This window comes from Mastomys coucha, unplaced genomic scaffold (assembly GCF_008632895.1).
Source record: "Mastomys coucha isolate ucsf_1 unplaced genomic scaffold, UCSF_Mcou_1 pScaffold1, whole genome shotgun sequence".
In the NCBI taxonomy this organism is placed as follows: Eukaryota; Metazoa; Chordata; class Mammalia; order Rodentia; family Muridae; genus Mastomys; species Mastomys coucha.
Window position 1 is genome coordinate 52,350,238 of NW_022196891.1, and position 17,185 is coordinate 52,367,422.

The following is a 17,185-nucleotide window of genomic DNA, read 5'->3' on the forward strand; positions in this document are numbered from 1 at the left end:
CCCCACTGCCTCTCACACAGTAAGCAAAGCCCCCCAGCCAGTGGTGAGGACACTAGGAGCCCCCCACTGCCTCACACACAGTAAGCAAAGCCCCCGGGCCAGTGGTGAGGACACTAGGAGCCCCCACTGCTGTGACTTGGACTTGGCTCCCCCTCCCCGCTTCATTCCATTAGACCGTACCACTGGGACCACATCCTGTTGTCCAGGGCCCTGGGACTCACCAGATGCAGGATCTGTAACGATGGGGCTCTTTTCACTTTGGAGGTGCTGGTTTGTGGAGCCAGTGCTGAGGGCTGCAGCTGTTCCACACTGTAGCTTCGGGATGGGCCAAGTCTAGGCCAGGGGGTGTGGCCCAGGGCTGAGAAAAGCTTTTTGAGCCCCAGGGTGGAGGAAATACTACCCCTCCTTTTCTTATTCCCATCAGAATGGGCAGCTGAGGGTGGCTTGTGCCCTACACTGGCCTCAAGTGATGCTCTGAAACACAATGGGAGGGGGGAGGGCGTGAGCGGGCTGTATCCTGCCTCCTAGGGTTCCACGAGCTCCAAATAGACCAGTACCTATGTCCTCTGGGAGGATCTAACAATCAGGCTGTGGCAAGGAGAGCCACGCAGACTCTGTCGGTGCCCCGAGAAAGTAACATCGGGAAGAACAGTCCAGAATAGCCCTGCCATAGTACACCACCTTGGGTCATAACTCATTCACTCCACTCCTTTGGGATGTCTCACAAGCCTCCTATCTGACCGCACTCAGCTAAGGGTATATAGAAGCTTATCAACAACAGACCAGGGGAAGAAGAGAAGCCACTCACAGCGATGTGTGGGGTGAAGCAGGGTGTGACTAGGTACTTGTCTTAAATAGTTTCCAGGGAAGATCCCTTTGGCAGAAAACAATCTTTATACCAAGGGCCAATGACCGGAAGGATCGCCATTAAGCCTAAAGTGAGAGCTATAGGTGCACAGAACAGCTGGGACCTCTGTCCCAGCAGAAACAAGTTTGATGTGTTCAACGACAGCAGCCTGGTAGGGAGAGAAGTGCTGTGAGGCCAGGTAGGCAGACAAGTCCCACCTCACTGAGCACTGTCAGCCTTGGGAAGTGAAGGAGTGGAGGGACTACTGTGGAGCTTTAAGTAGGACAATGATACCATTTAATTGGGTTTTAAAAAGATATTCCCTCGTGCAGCTAAGAAGCGAGGCAGCTTAGACCAGATGGTAGAGAGAGGGGTTGGGGGTTGGCGAGGGCTGCCTGTGGGTAAAGGAGGGAAAGCAGAAGGAGGCAGATTCGGGGTCTAAGCTGTGGGGACAGCACCACGGCTGCGGGGAACGGGGTGTGGGAAGAGCAACTGTGGCGTTTTTACTGAGGGGATAGCTAGATACTTGGGAGAGATGTCCAGGTGGAACTAGCCAGACAGACCTTGCATCCTGGCAACCATCCAGCCCTGTCTGGGCCATAGGGAGACTGCGTGCCGCTGTGTGGTCACAGTGTACAGTCCAGAGCTGGGAAAGCCCTTACAAGTACCAGGTTTGCCTAGGCTTTGAACTTGGTCCAAGGAGGTCCCAAGGCTTCAGATGGCTCGACCCCAGCTGATACAAAGAAGGGAATCAGTGTGTATCCTGGGAGTACCTCGAGGGCAGTGGCTCTCAGCTGGAGCATCTGGAGGGCAGTGGCTCTCAGCTGGAGCACCTGGAGGGCAGTGGCTCTCAGCTGGAGCACCTGGAGGGCAGTGGCTCTCAGCTGGAGCACCTGGAGGGCAGTGGCTCTCAGCTGGAGCACCTGGAGGGCAGTGGCTCTCAGCTGGAGCACCTGGAGGGCAGTGGCTCTCAGCTGGAGCACCTGGAGGGCAGTGGCTCTCAGCTGGAGCACCTGGAGGGCAGTGGCTCTCAGCTGGAGCACCTCGAGGGCAGTGGCTCTCAGCTGGAGCACCTCTCAGCTGGAGCACCTGGAGGGCAGTGGCTCTCAGCTGGAGCGGCTCTCAGCTGGAGCACCTCGAGGGCAGTGGCTCTCAGCTGTATCTTAGTAGCTGGGGCTCAAAGGTGAGCAGAGAACTCTGTGCCTCAATTAGGTAAGTCAGATAAAGAGAACTAAAAAAGGCAAGGTTGGGGGTAGGTAAAGTGCCTGACATAGAAGCCTGAGGACCTAAGTTCAGGTCCCCAGTACCCATTTAAAAGCCAGGCCTTGGCAGAACATGTCTATAACCCCAGTTCCAGGAGGCAGAGTCAAGTGGGTTTGGGGTTCAAACACAAGGTGTGGGGCAACTAGATAAGATTCCCCCAATGTACCCTCTCCCCCATGAACACATATGTACAACACACACACAATACACATAGGATTGGGAAGGGTAGTTTAGGCACCAGGATGTGGTCTAGGAACCCTCTTGGTTTGGAAGAGAAAGGTTAGAGACGCTAGTGCTCCAGGTAGTATGCCCCCATCCAGCATGCCCTATGTAATCAGAGCTTGCTCCTGTCACTCACCCAGTGGGCACGTGGCCCCCAGAGCTGGATTCCGTCCTCTGTGGACCTCCTCCCTGCTCCTGGCTGTGCTCAGGCTCCTCTGAGGTAAGGGCGAGGGTAATGGCTGTAGAGTTGACAGTGGCGACATCCGCTGACTGGAGAGAGTCCTGCAGTGTTCCTGCAACAGCCATGGAGCCATCCCTGCTACATGACCGTCCCCACAGGTCACATGGGGGAAAGGCCCATTTCCCAGCCTGATCTGAGGAGCAGGAGACGCTGGGGAGAGGTGGGAGTCGTAGGAGCAGAGGCAGTAGAAGCCCAGGAAGTAGTCAGTGAAGGTGGCCAGGGTCCATCCTTGAGCATCTTCTAAATGGGAAACTTTGAGGACAAGGGTGGGGTCCTGTGGACTACTGTCACCCCATCACCCTGCAGAGCACCTACCTAATAAGTATTTGTTCAGTGGCAAGCTACTTTGTGATAGATCATGCCCATTCTGTGTCAAAGGACACAGTCAAAAAACTGGAGAAACAATCTAAAATTGTCCCAGCTTCTATCATATCCTCCATCTTGGGACCATTGTATGCACTTGGTGATATGAAGGGTGACTGAACCCTTCATACACTTGCCCTTGTGGTTCCCAAAAGACAGGGTGTATCTTATCCCTCCCTGTCTAGATAAGAAAACGTGAGTGTGGAGAGCGAACTCTCACTACGTTCTCAAGGAGGTGCAGAACCAGGGTTCCCAGAAAGGTCATCGGGTCTCCGAAGGTCTGCAGGAAGTGGCTAGGTTCACACCAGCCACCAGCCTGGAGCTCACACAAGACAGGGAGCCACAGCTAAGCATGGACGGTGTGGAGGGCTGGAGGGGGTAGAGGCAGAACACCTAGGGGAGAGAGGCTCTGCCTCAGCAACTTCACTGCTGTCCCCACAGCAGTGGGGATCAGAGCCTGGGACTGCAAATACACAGAATCTGCCCACAGCATGGCTCCTCCTCCCAAGGGCAAGGAGCTTTGGCAGCCGTCAGAATCTACCAGCAGGTCAGGCAGCCAGGGTCACGGTGGGCTCAGAGCAGCAGCTTGCTATAGTGCTCCCCTGCTGGTCACCGCATCCCACAGACTTTTCTGTTTGACCACAGAAAGCCTTAAGTGCTGAGAACCCGCTTGAGTTATGCATTCCCCACAGTGCCTGGGACAGGTCTGAGCTTGTCCAGGTGCCTGATCAACAGTGAACGACACAGTGCAAGACATGGAAGAAAGATGGTGGAAGAGGCAGGTGACTGTCGGTTAGTTGCCCTTCTAAACAACAGTAGATTCCTCATAGTTTACAAGAGTTAAATGCCCACAAAGCCTGAGCCCCAGCAGCTGTGGACTGGAGCTACTCTACACACCCCAGAGTTCCCAACAGAAAGAGGGCTCCATCCCTACCATGGTCCAAGCCCCTGTGCCCCATTCCCCAAGCACAGAAAGCTGGCTAACTTGCTCTATGCTCTTGCTAAATCCTGCATTCAGCCTGTGCTCCCCTGCCTCCTGCATGCTTGCTGCTGCTCTGAGGTCCATAAGGTGCTGGGGCATGGGGCGTGGGGGTTGGGGGTTGGGGGGTAGGGGTGTGGGCCTTATCCTAAGGTGATTAGGATGGAGAGGGAATGAGAGTGAGTGAGTGACAACAATCCTTACGCTCTCCGTTGCTCTCCAGAGGCAGCGCAGGCGCCTGACAACACTGGTCCTTTTCAGATCTACTCCTGTGGACAGCCGCTCCCGAGGGTCCCTGCACCCCTAGAGGGGCACTGCTGCTGTAGTTGTTGTTGGACAGGTCCAGGAGTGGATGCTTGACTCGGGGGATGCAGGATTGGGGTTGGGGTCGTGTGAGAACCACAGTTCTTGGAGGGGACGGAGGCAGGGGGGTATCCATATGCTCCACCTGGTGTTCCTGCCTGTGATATCCCATCTGGACTAACTTTCTTGGAGGCATGGGATGGACGGATTTCCTCGGAGGAGGGGTTGGCACTTCCGAGGGGAAGGGCAAAGTTGGCTGCAAAGCTGGGAAGGGTGCAGAGGGCTCTTCCTGGCTCCGTTGGAGGGGAGAAGTGCAGATAGTTTCCAGAGACTCATGGCTTTCAGGAAGAACTTGGTCTGACTGGCCTGATCCTGAAGAACGACATGTCTTGGAAAACGGCACAGCATAAGCTGTCCTGTATGGAGATCTGCAGTCCTCAGGGTGGGCCCAATGACTTCCTGACCGTGGTCCAAGCTTCCCCTGGGACCAAGGCCTCTTAGGTTCCAAGGTATCTTCCTTTAGAAACAAAGTCCTCTGAGGTATGTGTCCACTGGCTTCTTTCTCTTCCCCTCCTACAACTACATTGTCAATCTCGGGCAGGTGAGACCAGGTCTGAAGGCTGTAGGGCAGCTCCATCGCAGCCTTTCTGGACCACCTGAGACCTCCCTGAGGCCTAGACCCATGCTGCCATTGCTGGGGGATGCTGGCTTGTATCTGCTCACCTGCCCTGCTGGGCTGAGAGGTCCTGGCATCGTTACTGTCTGTCCAGCTGTCTGAACTGTGGGTGCTGTCCAGGGCAGAGTCCTCCTCTTCAGGGTGTGTGTCTGTGATGTGTGTTTCCCGGATCCATTCTGTGTGGAGCCCTGGGAATGGGGAGCTCAAGCCATGGGAATTACAGGGCCCCAGCAGTACTGCCTCTGCCTCACAGGCAGCCTGGAGACTCCGGAGGACCCTCAGGTCAGAGGCTGCCCTCCCCTCAAGACAGCTGCCACAGGCTGGACACTTCCTCCCATTGTCCCATGGAGGTGGTGGTACAGGAAAGTTACTCTGGTCCAGGCAGCCCACAGCCCTATGAAATGAGCTGTTCCCCACGTTGCGGTTAATATAGTTGGTTAGGTCCGGTTTGGAGCGCAGAGGTCCTTGGTCCACAGCATGTAGCACTGTACTTAACACTTGACGCTGGCGCTGCTGAAGCCGGTCCAGGTACCGGAATTCAGCCTCGTGGGCAGACTCATCTTCAAAACGGACATGAGACAGGGGTATTCCTTGCTTGGGCCACTGCTCATTGCTGGACTCTTCGCTGGAGGGGTCATTCAAGTTCCCATTCTGGAGGTTTTCTCTGTGGGTCGAGGTGGTCCTCACATCCGGGGCTGGGCTTCTCTGGCCATTTCTAGTGAAGAGACAGGAGAGAAGTCACATGCAGGAAGGTGGAGCGGATGATAGCACTGCTCTGGATGAGTTCTGGCCCAGGCCTCACCACTCTGGGGCACATTCTCCCATGGTGCTCAGCGGTACCGACAATCTACAAGGTTCCCTGCCCCCACCCCCGTCAGGCTCCTGGGAAGACATGTGACAACCCCCATGCCCTGCAGGATGAGCACATCTCACATCCTAGTACATGCTGCTCAACAAAACTGATACAGCTTTCTTTATTTTTAACTCACTCTCTGCTGCTGGGCTCAGCATGAGTTAACAAGAAAAGCTACTAAGCTAGGGACTGTGTAGAAGAAAGATGGCAGACATGTGCACTCTGTGTGTATATGCATGCATGTGTGTGTGTGCATGTGTGTATCTGTGTACATGTGCGTGTGCACGTGCATGCGCGTATGCATGTGTGTATCTGTGTATATGTGCGTGTGTGTGTGCACTTGCATGTGTGTGTATGCATGTGTGTATTTGTGTGCATGTGTGTGTGCACGTGTATGCGCATATGCATGTGTATGTGTGCGTGTGTGTGCAGGGTGAGGAAGTGGTCTGACTTGGCAGTGATGGATTACAGAAACATGTACAGTCAGTTGTTTGTGAGGAGCTCTACATCTGGGGATTCAACCAATCACATAATAAAAATATTTGAAAATAAAACCCCGTATCCATGTATCTGTACAGAACACATAGGGACTTTATTTTCTTTGTCCTCCCTTAAAAGCAGTGCTTTTCAACCTTTATAATGCTGGGACCCTTTAGCACACAGTTCCTCACAGTGTGGTGACCCCCAACCACAAAATTATCTTATTGCTATTTTATAACTGTAAATTTGCTACTGTTATGAATAGTAATATAAATATCTGATATGCAGGCTATTTGATATGTGACCCCTATGAAAGGGTTGCAGCCCATAGGTTGAGAACCACTGAACAGAACAAAATAGAAGATTCTGCACCGGGCTCAGAATCACCCCTTCCACCTCCTGGGATCTGGGGCCAATGCCCTGCTTTGCTGGAGCGAAGTGGGCTGTAAGTTCTGGTAAAGAAAAAATAAATCTGTTCTTGGGGCAATTCAGTAATAGTCTCTGTTCCATGAGCTACAGCTGTAGCCTTAAGTTTATACACAGATGCTGAGCTGAGCCATTTCAGAATTCATTTCAAAGAGAGAAATATTATTTTTATTTTAAAAGGAAAAACAAACGCTGTGTGTGGTGATACATATCCTCAACCTTAGCATTCAAGAGGCTGAGGCAGGAGGATTCTAAGTTCAAAAAAGTCTAGACTACAGAGTGAGATCCCATCTCAGGGACACAGTGGTGTACACCTTTGATTGCAGCACTTAGGAGGCAGAGGTAGATGTAAATGTCTGTGAATTCAAGACCATCCTCGTCTACAAAGTGAGCTCCAGGCCAGCTAGGACCACACAGTGAGATCCTGTCTCAAGAACAAAACAGAATCCCACAAAACCTACCTTGTCATCATAATGAGAATAAAATAAAGATCTAATCACAAAAGTCTTCAATGCAATTATTTAGACTCCAAAGCCCCAGGCAGTCACACAGACACAGGCACAGAAAAGCAAGGAGAGGCCTCCGGAGACGTGCACTGAGGCAGTGAAGCCAAAAGCAAAGTCCAGAGCTGTTTTGCCTCTCAAGGTGAAGCCCCCCGAAGGACAGGATTTTAGCTGAGCTCAGAGTCTCTGTTGTACTGAGGAAGTTGCAAGGCCTTTGGGAGGAGAATCCCTTCCCACAGCTCCATGACAGTGCTGTCCTAGACACACAAGCTCTGCAGCCACACACAGCCTTTGGTCACACAGGATACTGTCTCAGGATTAAGAATACCAGCCTGGGTCTGCCTTCCCCCGCCCTCCCTACAGTGGGACAGCTTACACTTCCAGGAGCTGCTCAATTTCTATTTGAATTGGCTTCCGGACAACACATCTGTTTCCACCCCTCCCTCCTGGGAAAGGCCAGGATCCAGGCTCTAGGTAGACCTAGGCTAAAGGGAGCCTTCTACAGATTGCTCTGCCTGCCCCTCCTCCCTCATCTTTTGCCAAGCTGTTCTTTGGAAGGAGTGATAAGGAGGGGCTGGAGCAGGACCTTCTGCTTCTAGCCGAGGCCTGGGGCCTGTATGGCATCACCATGTTCACTCTGCCTGCCCTCCAGGGTGAGCTGACAGAGCCTAACCTTTTGAAGCAGCTGCAGCAAGCCATCTGGTGCAGATTTTTCAGCTCTCCCCTCTGAGGATTCACCAGCGTTGCCAAGTCATAGTAATTCTTTTCTGGACACAGCAGCTGCCGAAGTAGGTCACCTTGCATTTTTATAGCATTTTTATGGCCAAGAAAGAGGGAAGCTACTTCACAACAGCTACTGGGGTGTTAAGACAAGCTGGAATGAACTAGAGAAGGAAGTGCCCAAGAGGACAAAGCACACTTACGTCTGCTTTGCAGAGCCTTGCCTAGGTGTGCCTCACCATGCCATTACTCCAGTGTAATTCCATAGAAAATTGGGCAGGGGTGTCTTGCTGTCTAAGACATCTCTCTGGATATGTGGAAAATAAGTAGGATACCTTAAAGAAGCCACCATTCCAGTGAGCCCTCTATAGTTAGAGGTTGACAAGGCACACACATAGAAATAAAAAAATAACCTGAAAGCATACTTACTAGTTTTGGGGGTCTCTTGTCCTCTCTCTCTCTCTTTCTCTTTCTCTCTCTCTCTCTCTCTCTCTCTCTCTCTCTCTCTCTCTCTCTCTCTCTCTCTCTCTCTCTCTCTCTCTCTCTCTTTCTCTCTCTCTCTCCTCCCTCTCTCTTTCTCTCTCTCCTTTTCGAGACAGGGTTTCTCTGTGTAGCCCTGGCTGTCCTGGAACTCACTCTGCAGACCAGGCTGGCCTCGAACTCAGAAATCCGCCTGCCTCTGCCTCCCAAGTGCTGGGATTAAAGGCGTGCGCTGCCACCACCTGGCTCTTGTGCCCCTCTCTAAAGGGTCACAGTGACATTAACCAGAGAGGTCTCTGCTTGCAACAGAGTCATGGCAGTGGTTCTGTGAATGTCCTGAGCCTTTAGTGAACCAGTCCAGCATCCCCCCATCAAAGAGCACATGACTCAGTTCCACTGAGCGTCCTCCTTACTGCATAGTGATGGAGAAGACAAGCAGACCCAATATGCCCACCATACCTGCGAAGCCACAAGCCTTGCCATTTGCAGAGGTGGGCCTGCTTGGGCCTGGCAAAATGTGGCATGGTCTGACATGCTCAGAGCATGAACAGTGGCTGCATTTGTGTAGAAGAGAATTGCATGAGTGAGTAGCTCTTTAAGGTGTACCATAAAAAGAACAAGCACAATGCTGGGGACAGCCATGTGGCCTGATCAGTCATAGAATGATGTGCTAGTCCAGGAATCCCGAGCCTCTTCTCTTTAGTCTCTTCACTCCGCGTGTGCTTACCCTTGCTGCTCCAGCAGGATCAATTCACCACTGTACCCATTCTAGCCTCACCTCTACTGATCCTATATCCAGTGAGTCAGAGAACATCTCCCCTCTGAAGCCTGACCCTGACCCTAGGCAGCACCCTTTGGCTAGGCAGCCATGAACACTCTGATATAAGTCAGAACTCTGGGCTCTGTCCTGAATGCCTCCTCTTCTCCTGTCCTCAAAGCTGATTAGTCAGGTGTTGGAGTCCTGGAGCTGGTGGTCCATGTGCCCACAGCATTTAGTATTCCAAGTGGGCCTTTTGTACATCAGCTCATATAACTGCACACCCTGGGAGATGATCACTAATCATTCAAAGACCTCCCCAAGGCACACACTAACCACTTGTGGGGCCAGATTTCAACATGGGTAGTGCTGCCTGGGGAGCCAGGTTGGTTCTAGTTTGTGGGCATCTCTGGGCATCTGTGGAAATGCCTGCTTTCTTGAACCTTCCGTGAGGAACACAGCCATAGTCTTTCTCATCTGTCAGTTTCTACTGCACATAGCCAGAAGGGCTCTGTAGAAAGGTAGTTCTGCATGCTATCTAGCTATCTATCTGTTTAACTATCTGTTTATCAGTCTCAGTGGTCCCACACGGGGCAGGAGCTTAGGAGCTGTTGTTCAGTCTGGAGTCCCTCCAGGGCCGGCCTCTATGCAGCTCTCCAGCCTTCATGCTTTACCTCACAGATTTCTCTCTTCCAAGCTGACTGTGTTCTGGAGCACAGTGCTTCCTCTCACAGCTTCCTCCCCAAATCTGTCCAGTGAGCATTTATAGCTCCTGTAAGCCTCATCTGGGGAGCTATCTCCTCTTGAGAGTCTCACCTGTCCCTTCCAGGTGGAATGACACATTGCCAGCTCTGTGCACACGCTTGCCTCTCCTCCACTATAGCCCACAGAGCTGATTAGGTATTTAGCTGTCTCTCTCCCTGGAGACTGCGATCTCTATGCCCCAGAGAGCGCAGATCACATATATTATTTACCTTTATATCTCAACATATGGCACTCTACTCTGGGTAAGGGCATGCTGCCTGTCTAAATGACCACAGCAAATGCTCAACACAGAAAATGTGCATACACGTGCACACACACACACACACACACACACACACAGCACACACACACAAGAGAGAAAGAGAGAGACAGAGACAGAGACAGAGAGAGGGAGAGAGAGAACAGAAGCATTTTGGCCATATTTCAGCTATTTGTGCTACGGACCCTTCCCTGCCACAAGCCCTCCCAGGCCAGCCTGGCTTAAGCCCCACTTACCGGCTGCCCTGAGCAATGGTGGGCACAATATCATGGCTGGCTCGGAGAGGTTGGGTCTTGGCCTTCATGCGAGCAAGACGAAGCAGATGCTTGGCTTCCTCATGCTTGGCGCTCGGCATAGGCCCCAGCTTGGGAACAGAGGTTCTGCAGGGCGGCACAGGCCAGGATGGACAGAGGGGGATTAAAAGAAAATAACACAGCTTAGAGGGTTTTAATGGTCTCAAGCCCCAGCTCGGCCAGGAAAAGCCTTCTATATCCAGCCTTTCCCCCCTAACTCATACACAAGGCTCCCTCCTCCCTCACCGTCTTCTCACCCCACCCCCACACACCCCTGAGGCCTGGGAAACACCCTGAGCTCAGACAGGAGGCAACCTGACTTTGGACATCTGCTCAGGGGCTGGAAAACCGGCATGGGAGTCTGACTATTTTGTTTTTCCTCCCCTGGCAGAAGCAGGAGTTTTGAGGAAGAGGGAAAGAGAAGGTCCTGAGGTTATGCATCTGGGCCTGTGCCCAGACAGATGGTCTTTCCACGCATGGCCTCCCTGTCTCCTGCTGTCTCGCAGCACCTACACAGGACCCACTGGAGCCCACACAGCACTGTCCCCTGTTCCCATCTCAGACACAGGGCCAAGGCGCTGCCTGTTACAGTCTCGGTCCTTTGGAGGATAATGTTTTCTTGTCATAGTCTCAATCCAGACCTGTCAGGAGTTGAGTCAGGGCTCACAGAGTTGGTGCAGAGAGAAATTAAACTGGACTCAAACCAAGCCAGCATATGGGCTCAACTTCATGACAAGGGTCCTCTGGTGTTGAAGTACTTACTAACCAGATGCATTGCCTCCCTGGTCAGTTCACAGCTGTAGAAATGACAGGCACCTCTTTCCAAAGCTGTTTCCCAGACAGTGACACCTGGCCTATGGAAGTAGGGACAGCCTACACTTTCCCATGACAAGATGGCTTTCTCTGCAGAGTTTGCTCTTCACAGCCAGGCTGGACGAGGGCAGGTGTTCCCTGTGCCCGACAGACGAGAGTGTCTGGATTGAAGAGGAATGTGGACACACTGCTCAAGGTCGAACATCAATAGAGAGCTAGGCAGCGAGGCAGACGACAGCCAATCCCATGGCTCCCAGGCCTGTTCCACATCCTTGCCCTCTGTGGCTGCCAGGGTGGGCAAGGATGTCTGTGGCAGAGGTCAGGCAGGCTTTGATGTCATCAAGCCTCCACACTGTCACATATACTTGACTCTGCTCATAGGGAGGCTCCCCAGAAAGAGAACTACCAAAGGCTCAGTAGGGCTTAGATCTCGCACCTGGCAAATCCCTCCTCATGCCACACCCTGATCTCAGGAAGGTACTAGGGACTCTCAGGAGAGGAGTGGACAAAGGCCTCCGGGACAAGGGCTCCTTGGGACATCCTTGAACTAGCTCTGAGCAGATGATTTTTGTTGTTGTTGTTGTTGTTCTATTTTCTTCTTGTCGTGTGTTTTGAACACTGCTTTGAACCAGAGGGGGAAAGACTGCTTTAGCATAAAGGCACCATCTGTGCCCTGAGCTCTGGCAGGGCCAGGCCAGGCTTCAGAAGGAGAGCTTCACCACAGTGATGCAAAAGTACTTCTCCAGGCCTGCTGCCCCACGAGGCCTCCATTGGCAGGAGAAGCTCCCCTGACATGGCTTCCAGAGCAGGCAGCTCCCCAAACCACAGCTGAGAGCAGCTGTGCTCCCGAGGGCTCCAGTTCCAACAGCAGAGATAATGAGGTTACCACGCACAGAGGTGCCCCTGCAGCGGTGGGCCTCTGGCTTCCAGCCGACATGCTCACAGCCTTCCGGTGACAGCTGGGCTTCTGCGACTGTCGGAGGGCATTTGTCACAAGGCCTGGTGGGCAGGCAGGAGGGCCCCTCGGCAGCTGGCCAGATGCTGCCTCGGAGATCAGCCTTGCCCCCAGGTTTCTGAGCCATTTCTAGCTTCGCTGTTTCCTTTTTGGAACAGCTGTCCACCTCCCTCCCCCCTCCATCAACAGCCCTGCTTTAGTCTGGCAGACAAAGCTAGTTTCTCCACTGATTAGAAAGGCAGGCTTTCTGGCTGCCTGGAGGCATCTATGCAGCAACTTGCCAAGCAGGGAGGAGAGTGGCAGCCACCTTCACAGACTGCAGCCAAGGTCAGCAAAGCAAGGACGCCATCACTGTGCACCCTGGAGATGGTGGCTCTGCCAGCTTGGGAAAGGAAAGGCAGCCCCCCCTCCTCTCTCTTTCTCTCTCTGGGTGGAGCAAGCCAGCACAGCATTGTGGGATGCTGTCTGTTCATCCTAACACCACGCCAGAGGTCGCCCACCACTCCAGGAAGATAGGTTCAAACTCTCCCAACTGAGGAAGGCCCTAATATGACCCTGGACTCAAGAGACAGAGAGGCACGTAGCCCCAGGGCCAGCCTTTCTTAGCATGAACTAAAACCCACTCTTTCAACTGTGGGTTTCCAGTTCTTTCAATTCCTTTGGAAATTTCCTGGCAAAGCCAGGCAGTGTAAAGCCAGGCACAGGTAATACCACCTACAAGCAAATAGCATTTATCAGCATCTTAAAGCCTAAATTTCAGTAGCCCACTACCACTGACTGGGGCAGGGGGTAGGAATAAGGCAGCTGAATACCTTTCTCTCCATGGTAGCAGTTGCCCACCTGTAAGCATGGGCCTTTGGGAGAAAGAGGGCTCACATTGCTACCCTGTGAGTCTGGGTCTTTTGCCAGGCAGGCTATAGTGGGGTGGGGGTCCGAGGGTTTCCACCCCAGGGGTCATTTGGATCACAGGACTAGCTCTTGTGGAATGGCCACCCAAAGAACTACTTGGGGGGCAGCTGGAGGTCCACAGGTATGTTTAGGCCCTTGCCTCACACCACCTGTGAGGACCACGGGAGCCTGTGACCTCTGCCCTCTGCTCTAGGCCAGGTTCTCTGAGTGGGGACAAGTTTAGCAGTGACCTCAGCCACTGTGAGGCAGGTTAGGAAATCTCTCGCTCCCACACAGCCAGGAAAACCAAGGGGAGAGAAGGATGCATCTCTGCGGCCATCATAATCCTGGATTACAATGATAGACTCCAGCAAGTCTGGAGTTAACCCCTTCATCTCAGGAGCACCACTCAAGGGATAAGGACTGGAGACAGACCTGAGGATCTTCAGGCTGCAGTCAGGGAAGGGAGAATATGCAGCAGGCAGCAGGGGTCTAAAGCCCTCGCTTGGCGCTGTTCCTTAGACAGCCAAGGACAGAGATTGTTACTCTTGCTGTCTGAGGGAGAGGAGGAAGAGTGGGTCTGAATGGGCTGCAGAGTCCGAGGGTTTGTAAAGGCACACCTTTCTTCAGTCGATAGGACACCCACAAAATGAAACCTAAGGAAGTGGGTTACAGTAGGCTTCAGGAATCCCCACCCCTGGACCATCCCTTCTCAGAGGCGTCACCTGGTGAGTGCCTTCAGGGTAAGTCTCAGTTTCCTCACAGGCTAAATTGTTAAGACAAATAGTCTCTCCAAGCACAGTAAAATTCCACAAATGTTAGCATGCATCATTGTTGCTCTATTATTAGTCCTGGTGTTACCCCTTCTCTCTGGGTGGGGGAGGGGATCCCTGAACGTGAACTAAGGTCATCTGCCAATGAGGCTTCACTGCGGCTGGCAAGGAGAAGGCAGGTTTAGAAGTGACGTCAGCACGCAGCTTGAGAGGAAGTGACATCAGCATGCAACTTGAGAGGACCTGCAGGGTTTGCTCCGGATTTTCCAAAGCCTTTGATGAGTTCTGTGGAAAAGGTGACTTCCACAGCACGGGGGACAGGAGGATGCTGGTGGGGAGCAGAGGAAGGCCAATGCCCTTCTCTCCACAGAGAAGGAAGAAAGGGTCCTAAGAAAAGGCCACTGGCAGGTCAGAACATAACACAGGAATGCATCCTTCCAGAGAGGACCAGCTCGGTCCCTCGTTCCCAAAGAACGATGACACATTCCCCACTGGGGCCCAGAACATGGTCAGCATGGGATGGGGCACACAGACAGCTGGCACGGCAGATGTCTGAGACACTGCCAGAAGGGATTTTTCTTGAGGTCAGCTTAGTTCCCTCCTGCCTTGAAGATGTTGACTTCTGTGAGCTCCTGCCAGGTCAGGGCTGAACCATGAAAGGATTCAAAGGATTTGGTGTGTGGAGTGACTGAGTGATGACAAGCTCAGCAAGGGACAATGCACCTGAGCCTTCCAAACCAATGGCTTTGTGTGGAATCAACGCAGGGAACCGAGTCCTGGATGCGGGGAAGCAGCTAAACATTTAAAGGCCTGATGCGCTGCGCTGCTGTTTTATTCCTATCCCTTTGAGCATCTTGGGAGTGCAAGTGCACAGCTTTCTTTGTGTCTCTGTAACTGCACAGTGGCTGGCCAGCAGTGGGATGCTGGGTAAGCCAGCAGCATGGGGCACAACCACTCCAGTGGCATCTTGCCCTGGGGCATAGCTCAGCGACCTCTATGACCCCAAAATGCCCACTGACTCATCCTCAAGGCTTGGTAACCAAATCCCAGACACTCTGGGCCCAGAAGATACAAAAAATGGCCAATGACTCAAGACAGCCTCTCCCCAGGCTCCTGGATGCTGCTTAGCCCACAACACCAACCCAAGTTTCCAGGAGATAAGATCCTCCTTTTGTGTAGGAGGAGGTGGCTGGGGCAGGAAGGACACCATCCTACATCCAAATGAGAGCTCAGTTCCAGGCCCTCCACGGATCACTACACACCCCACCTCAGATGCTCCCAAGCGCTGCCGCAGCCTCCCTCACCCTTCTGGAATGTTCCTTCCGTTTCCATCCAGACCCTTGCAAGCCCTCACAGGATCCAGCTGTCGGGGAGCCCTCAGTCAGCTCTTTCCCAGACACGTTATGAGCACCTGTTCTAAAATGGCACAGCTCCTGCCTCCAGGAACTCAAGGAGAAAGACACCAGTAATGGCATTGGTGGCAGGCGGGGCCAGTGGGGCCACTGGGGCTGGCAGGCAGAGCGATGATAGCAAAGCAGGGCAATTCCATGTGAAAGCACAGACACACACAAGCTGGCTCATGCCTCTCTCACTCCCCACAGCAGAGAACAGATCAATCTGCAGGGATGTAGAAGGCCCCAGGTCCCCAGCCCAAGGCTTTGCTTATCCAAGGGATGACCTGTGGAGGTACGAAAACGATAGCTCAAGGCAGTGTCCCATAGCAGTCAGAGCATAAACCTGGACTCGAGTGCAAATCCTGACTCCAAGCCCTGGTTACATTTATTGGCCTCCCCTAGAGAGTTTTCTGTCCGTGAAGCAAGAACAATGGCTGAGATCTGTCCACAGACAAACACAAACAGCACTTACCCAGACCCTGGCACACAGCTAGAGGATGGAAATGGCAGTTGCCGGCCTGCTCTTTCAACAGGCCACTAGTGTCTTAGCCTAACAGGACCGAGCAAAAGCCTGACCCGTGCGTGGATGCTAGAGAACAACCCCAGGGGTGGGGGCAGAGGTCTCCTGCAGGATTTGAGGTCCTGAGACTTTAGGTGGCTCATCTCCATGGTTGACTCCTTAAGGCCAGCCACCTTGTAACAAGCTGGCCCAGATACCACAAGCCTAAGCCCTAGGCTCTGCGATCAACGTGAATTTGCCTTACTGCCTTGTAGAACAGTAACAAGGAGCACATGGGCCAATCTGGCTGTCATGGCTCTGTACCATGGATTATTCAGATTCTAAATCTGACTGAACCTTTTGCTCTTCAAGCCCTGAGAGAGTTTGCAGTGCTCAAAGAATGAGGTGTGACAGGTACTGATCGGTGGCCACTGAGACCATCAGCTACAAGTGCAGAGCACTCCTCCACCTCGGGGCCTTCACCCCTTAGCACAGGCTCTAAGCCCAGGACCTGAGTGCTCCTGGCACTCCTGGGGCATGAGCCAAGGGAAGCCAAGACTCTGGGCAATGTAGGCTCTGTAGCTGTAGCATTAGTAAGTCCACCTCACTCAGAGGGGAGCCCTGCATTTGGATCCAGACATCACAGTGGGGCTGGAGTTCTTTTCCTTGAACCAGTTATGCTCCCTGGCCTTTTAGCCTCAGTGTCTACCTAGCAGGGACTTGACCTGCATACCTGTGGCTTTACATGTCAGGCACTCTAAGAGGACATTTTATTAGTCTTTTTACAGAATCTTAAAGCAAGTGTATTGGTCCTTCTTTCTCTATGTGTAATATCTCCCCTCAGACTCATACACTGAATCTGTGAATCATACAATATACATGCACACATGCCATATCCAAGATCTGTCTGTCTCTTTTCTAGACAAGGTTTCACTGTGTACCCCAGGCAGCCATACAACAGGTACCATACTGCCGCAGGCTCCCAAGTGCCCACTGACACTGGACCCTCATACTTGAATTCTGACATAGAAGCTACTACAGATGGCCTGTCAGGTTAAACTGTCAGGAGTCTAGTCCTGAGAGTTCTAAATATCCTCACAGGCCTGGATGGGAGTCTTTCCCTATCCCTGGTCGGCTCCTTTAAGAGAACCAGATTTTGTTATTCATTATCTCAGAGCAAGCCAGGGGGCTTCTTTCTACAAGAACTCTGAGCAAAATCCCAGCAGCTGTCCTTCCCTGTGAAGGACAGGCGTGGGCTGGGGGCTGAGGCTGGGAGAGCGAGGCAGCTGCAGGAGAAGAGGCTGTCTCTCCACAGCACCCAGGAGCCTTTGCAAGGCTCTCTCAGAGGGCTGCAGGTAGAGAGAACACAGAAGGAACAGAATTCCAGTGAGCACCACAGCGGCGAGCACCACAGCGGCGGGCACCACAGCGGC

General features: G+C 52.8%; 1 protein-coding gene across 2 annotated transcripts in view; it reads right to left on the reverse strand.

Annotated features, from left to right (window-relative positions):
* The window catches only part of Kiaa1614 (KIAA1614 ortholog), a 31,956-nt gene that overhangs the window by 8,912 nt on the left and 5,859 nt on the right, over positions 1 to 17,185 (reverse strand). For both annotated transcript variants that reach the window (XM_031385225.1, XM_031385235.1), the window contains exons 4-7: positions 10,374 to 10,517; positions 4,120 to 5,609; positions 2,469 to 2,625; positions 222 to 474 (exon numbers count right to left, since the gene is read on the reverse strand). In XM_031385225.1, the coding sequence (XP_031241085.1) occupies positions 222 to 474; positions 2,469 to 2,625; positions 4,120 to 5,609; positions 10,374 to 10,517 (2,044 nt within the window). The remainder of the gene's footprint in view (positions 1 to 221; positions 475 to 2,468; positions 2,626 to 4,119; positions 5,610 to 10,373; positions 10,518 to 17,185) is intronic.